This window comes from Berghia stephanieae, chromosome 1 (genome assembly GCF_034508935.2).
Source record: "Berghia stephanieae isolate SIO BIC M18660-M18661 chromosome 1, UCSD_Bste_1.3, whole genome shotgun sequence".
NCBI classification, from domain to species: domain Eukaryota; kingdom Metazoa; phylum Mollusca; class Gastropoda; order Nudibranchia; family Aeolidiidae; genus Berghia; species Berghia stephanieae.
In genome coordinates, this window is record NC_088360.1 from 19,034,670 (window position 1) to 19,041,222 (window position 6,553).

The 6,553-nt window shown below is 34.5% G+C and overlaps 1 protein-coding gene across 1 annotated transcript in view; it reads left to right on the top strand.

Moving 5' to 3' along the window:
- Positions 1-2,526: 2,526 nt before the first annotated feature.
- LOC144969932 (uncharacterized) overlaps positions 2,527-6,553 on the top strand; it is a 4,504-nt gene continuing 477 nt past the window's right edge. Inside the window, exons 1-2 of the mRNA XM_078909012.1 lie at positions 2,527-2,659; positions 5,673-6,553. The exon at positions 5,673-6,553 is cut by the window's right edge and continues 477 nt beyond it. Coding sequence (XP_078765138.1) covers positions 5,703-6,553 — 851 coding nt within the window. The 5' untranslated portion in view covers positions 2,527-2,659; positions 5,673-5,702. The remainder of the gene's footprint in view (positions 2,660-5,672) is intronic.

The window sequence follows — 6,553 nt, forward strand, 5'->3', positions numbered from 1 at the left end:
GGAGCATACTCAATGTCTCAATCGTTTCTATGTTATATGTTTGTGATGAGAATATTGGCTATTAAGCTTAACTGCTGGTCAAAATTACTTCGCGACGGTGGCGAACGAATCGGCGATCTCAAGAAGTGGGTGAGAGAGGGATCTAGAAATGACTTTGGGTTTGAAACGAATATTTTTGTGTTCGTGGATAGCTCACACGGTAGAGCCACGCTCTCACCTGCCAGGCGGAGTTGTCGTACCAATAAGGTCGCAGGTTCAAACCCCACCACCGCCGCGAAAATTTTTTTATTCTCTATTGTCTTCTGGCACTTTTCTACTCACTTCATATCTTGTTGTTACCAACATAAGTGCCTGCTCCACTCACTTTTCTGAATTAAAAATTCACCCCATACACCGGAGCATACTCAATGTCTCAATCGTTTCTATGTTATATGTTTGTGATGAGAATATTGGCTATTAAGCTTAACTGCTGGTCAAAATTACTTCGCGATGGTGGCGAACGAATCGGCGATCTCAAGAAGTGGGTGAGAGAGGGATCTAGAAATGACTTTGGGTTTGAAACGAATATTTTTGTGTTCGTGGATAGCTCACACGGTAGAGCCACGCTCTCACCTGCCAGGCGGAGTTGTCGTACCAATAAGGTCGCAGGTTCAAACCCCACCACCGCCGCGAAAATTTTTTTTATTCTCTATTGTCTTCTGGCACTTTTCTACTCACTTCATATCTTGTTGTTACCAACATAAGTGCCTGCTCCACTCACTTTTCTGAATTAAAAATTCACCCCATACACCGGAGCATACTCAATGTCTCAATCGTTTCTATGTTATATGTTTGTGATGAGAATATTGGCTATTAAGCTTAACTGCTGGTCAAAATTACTTCGCGATGGTGGCGAACGAATCGGCGATCTCAAGAAGTGGGTGAGAGAGGGATCTAGAAATGACTTTGGGTTTGAAACGAATATTTTTGTGTTCGTGGATAGCTCACACGGTAGAGCCACGCTCTCACCTGCCAGGCGGAGTTGTCGTACCAATAAGGTCGCAGGTTCAAACCCCACCACCGCCGCGAAAATTTTTTTTATTCTCTATTGTCTTCTGGCACTTTTCTACTCACTTCATATCTTGTTGTTAATTTTCTACTTTATAATCAATAAAACGATATATAATTTTACTGTATGAAGTAAACGTACCCCAATCATACACTTTAGTCAACCTTGTTGTTAAGTGTAATCTGTGTGTTTAGGTTTGAGGCTAATTGCTTTATAACAATAAGACCTCAACAATTTGGGTTATCAAACTTATATATCAATACACGTAGCTGATTCTGAATTATTCTTATAAAAATAAAATTGATCGAAAACTGATTCAAAGAAATGATAAAGCAATTATTTTTTATCATTACAAGCAAGAGTTCACAGGAATCTTATACGAGATCATAATATAATTTAAATATTGAGGAACGATCAGAAAATTCTTTAAAAGTATTACCCAGTCTTGAGAATAAGAAAAATAATAAAATTATAGAAATATAGAAGCAACCTAGAATGTAACTCTCACAGTTTAGGAAACCAGAGTAAGATTGAAAGAAGATGCGTACTTTTTAGTTAGACTCTTCTACTTATCTTAATTAATTCTCCAGGTTTTTAAAATGATTTTGCAGGTTATGAACAAAGAAAAAAAAAAGTGAATTTAAAAAAATGTTACCAGATGTATTATGAACGTTCCTAAAAGAGAGCATGAATCTTGATCTTCAGAACTTAAAAAAAATCAGGTATCATCTCGACTATAACATTATTCTAACATCAAATGGTTACAAGATATTGACTTCCCCACTTGCTGAAAGCAATTTGTAATCAGATATTTTCCCAACGGTAAGACCCCACTTGCTGAATGTAATTTGTAAACAGATATATACCCAACAGTAAGACCCCACTTGCTGAAAGCAATTTGTAAACAGATATGTACCCAACAGTAAGACCTCTACGCTTTCATAAGCTCATAATCAGTCAACCAAAATTTAACCTTAACGTAACATAACATAACATAACATAACATAACATAACATAACATAACATAACATAACATAACATAACATAACATAACATAACATAACATAACATAACATAACATAACATAATATGCTATAGGGCAAAATAGGATAAAATCCCTTGAATGCCCTTAATATTAATAGTAATGCTATAAATCTATTGATTAAAGATGACAATAATGAAACACGCGATAAAGATAGTATTTCAACTTAAATGTACTCATGTGCATTGATGTCCAAACATATCCTTAACTGTGATATGCAAAACACACACGCGCGCACACACACACACACACACACACACACACACACCTGCGCGCACGCACGCATATAGAAGATAACCATAATCAGGTAACAATGCATATAATAATCCATAGATTTTGCATTGTTTGTTTCAAATTTCAAATTGTTCCATTTCTGGACAATACGAATACCGAACCAGTTTTGTCTTATGTTTGTTTTGCATCTAGTGACAAAAATCTTAAACTTGTCCCCTCTAGTAAAAGTAATATTTGAATCTGAAAAAAAGCAGAAAAGTCTATCCTATCCAGACCATATACCAATCTATAAACCTGAATTAAATCCCCACGAATTCTTCTATATTTCAAACTTGGTAAGTCAAGAACTTATAATCTTTCCTTATAAGATAAATGCTGTATGGCATAAATTTTTTTGGTAGCTCTCCTCTGTACACTTTCAATACTAATATATTGTCTATTATATAATGGGCTCCAGATGCAATTTCCATATTCTAGAATTGGTCGAACGAGCGATTTATACAAATACAAAAATATGGTTTTATCAAGACTTATGAAGGTTCAATATACCTATTATTCCCATCATTCTGTTTGCACGGCTTACACAATTATCAATATGTACATCAAAATTCAAAAGTGAATCAAAAGTAACTCCCACATATTTTTCATAAGGCACAACGGAACGTAGATTTGACATAGAATTATCGATAAAATAATTATGACATGGATTATTTTTTTCTATATATAATACTTTACATTTCGAAACATTAAAATCCAGATGCCATGTTGTAGATCATTTGAAAAGTGAAAATATATCATTTTGTAGAATGTTATGATATTCAGTTGTACTTTTGATCTTCGTATCGTCTGCAAACATTTGCAGGCTGAATGTATGCCACAAGATAAATCATTTATATATAAAAGAAATAAAAGTGGCCCCAATACGCTTCCTTGGGGTACACCGCTAATTACATTCTTAAAATCCGACCCCATCCCATTGACAATGACTCTTTGTAGTCGATTATTAAGAAAGTCTTTAATCCAGTTAAAGATTTCCCTTTAAATCCATATGCTTTTAGTTTAATAAATAATCTCTCATGTGGTACATAATCAATAGCCTTGCGGAAATCAAGATAAACAACATCAATGCATTGATCACGATCAATTTACTTGGTAAAATCCTCCATCACCTGTAAAAGTTGAGTAATTCATGATCTCTTTGATATAAAACTATGCTGGTTATCGTTTAGCATCTTATGACTTTCAAGAAAGTCCCTTATTCGGTCTTTCAAGATAGACTCCATCGCTTTACAGAGTATGCATGTTAAGCTGATGGGTCTGTAGTTTGAAACATCAAATTTGTTGCCCTTTTTATAAATGGCAGTAATACTTTCGGAAATAGATCATTACAAGGAAGTCCAGTCAGTCAAAGAAATCTGGCAGGGAATGTAGTAGCAAAACTCTTTTGTTTCATGATGATTTTGTATAATTAAATATTATACGCTGCTAAATGACATGACGATTTCAAATCCTCATCCCCGTGTCAATATGTTTGTTTTTGCGTCTCTCTCTCTCTCTCTCATCTCTCTCTCTCTCTCCTCTCTCTCATCTCTCTCTCTCTCTCTCTCTCTCTCTCTCTCTCTCTGTGCATATGTGTGTGTTTGCGAGTGGATTTACAATTACATTCGCATTTTTCTCTGTCTAGATTTAAATTACACTAATTTATTTTATATTAAATAAATATATGCGCCTTCTGCTCTCTTGGGGGAAGGCTCAAAATATTTGCTATTAGTAATAAAAGATTGCTCTGTATAACTTTCATACATACAATTTTTCAAAGTTATATATACAACATCCATTGTTGATTTCACCCTTTTGAGTATTTAATCATTATTTCAAATTATTTTATATCTAATGCACAAATAATATAAGTGTCATAGTCAAGATTCGTAGGATATTTTTTTTCTTGTAACAAAAGTATTCTAATATATTATAGAGAATAGAGAGCCTTTCTGTCTTTTTTGTCTGTAAAAAGAGTTATAATGTAATAATACATGTAATTATGGTAAAGATGATAATAAATTCATCTACTCTATCCACACTGAGTGCACTAAGGCTCTTAGAATTATGCATGTAAAATTGACTAAAAATCATAATTTGATTAATATCATACAAAGTACACCTAGGTGAATATCATACACGATTGCCAGCTTAGGGTAATTTTTCAGCGCATGCTTTCACTTTTTTATACTTGAACTTAATGTTTGTTGGCAAAACATGGAGATGCTTTAATCAGATAAGAATAAACTTCTAAACAAACATTGACAAAATTTTGAGAATTTCTTACACTTTGATTTGGTCAAATCCTCAATTTACGTTTTTGAAAGAGAACGATCTCTCACCTTATGTCTGTCTGTGTCATTCTTGAGCATTTCATCTAATGCAAGCCATTCGTTCGTGGCGTAGTCCACCGTCTTGTTTGTAAGAGATCTCTGGATGATACCTAAAAAGCACATCTTTTTTATTGATGCTAACTTCTAGAATAAACGGTATCAAAACATCTACGTTTTAATGCTATTTTTGTGGAAATTATTTTTTATCTTGTGAAGAACCACCTCTTAACTTTAAAATCTTATCAGTGAAATGATGCTCGATTTCACCATGGACATCTAATCTTCATCTTTTTTTTTTATCCATCTTTGTTGTACGACATGATGATACAATTCGGTCAGGAAGCCACCTGCAGAGGATGGTCACTTAACAGAAGCAAATAGATTTTAAAATTAATTCACTAAGTGTATAATATTGTTTAATCCAGTAAGGTGTGGTGTGTTTGATAATAGTTAATTTACAATAATGATTGTTTGTGGAGGGTAAACCTGCATTTTTTCTGTACCTGATATATACTGTTTGTTGGCAAAACATGATGACGGATATATATATATATATATATATATATATATATATATATATATATATATATATAATCTTAGTGATACTTATTTGTACCTGATATTTACTGTTTGTTGGCAAAACATGATATAAATAAATCTTAGTGATACTTATTTTACAGTTCATCAATGTTTACACCTTTGCCCACTGTCCAAAATCTAGTCACCTCTGTTTATCTACTATGGAAGCTCATAAAATCACTAGATATAATCTATTCGGCTCTTAAGTATTCGTTGCTTCCATCGTCGCTATCATTGTCTTTCATCAGTATTATTGCATCACCATTCAGCCTGTCACCATTATTACTGAAAGTTGGTCGACCCTGTTTTTATGTCTCTCTATAAATTGTAGTTGGTAGATCATTCATCCGATATAGCAGCAACACTCATCAATTATGTAATATATCTCATCTTCCAGACTACCCTGAGACAAGAACTCTTTGCAAAAATGACAGACTTAACAACCCTTGAACCGGATTTGATCGAGGAATTGACATTTCATGACTCCCGTGATAAATCCAACCTCAGCTCCCATACACACCCAATGGACAGCGCCATTTCCGGTATACTTGATAACCTGGAGGCAGCTATCGGCTTTTTGTCTATCTACTACACTCTGATTCTCATAGTAGTAGGAGTTATCTGTAACTCTCTTGCAATCGCCGTGTTGAGTCGGAAAGCTTTTAAAGGAACGTCCATGGCTCTGTACTTCCGGTTCTTGTCGTTGATGGATCTAGCTGCCATTCTTACGGGCCTGACTCGGTTCTTTCAAATATCTGCGTTTGGATTTGATGTTCGGAACAATGAAGATTCGTGTCGGGTTAATTTTTGGATCATGAACGTCTTTCTGTTTTCAAGTAGCTACACTTTGATCGCTGTGACGACAGAACGCGTGTTGTCAATTATCAAACCTCACAAAGTCCGTATTATCTGCTCCACAAAGAGAATCAATCACATCATTGCAGGTATATTTGTTTGCATGGCTATAATCAACACACCTATTTTTTACATTCTCGGGACATTGGAAGAAACAGATCCTATAACAAATCTGACCACGGTACGCTATTGCACCGTCATCGTACATAGAGATAAAATAAGGTTTATATTTTGGTGGTATGAAAGCCTGATGTTTGCTTTTATTCCATGTTCGATTTTAATTGTCTTCAATGCTATTATACTCAAAGGAATTATAGATTCACGCCGGAAAATGAAGAAAATGACGGCATCTGCAACAAACAATGTACCTGTTAAATCAGAAAACACCGATGAAAAGAAAGAAAAACAAGGAGACCAGAAAAA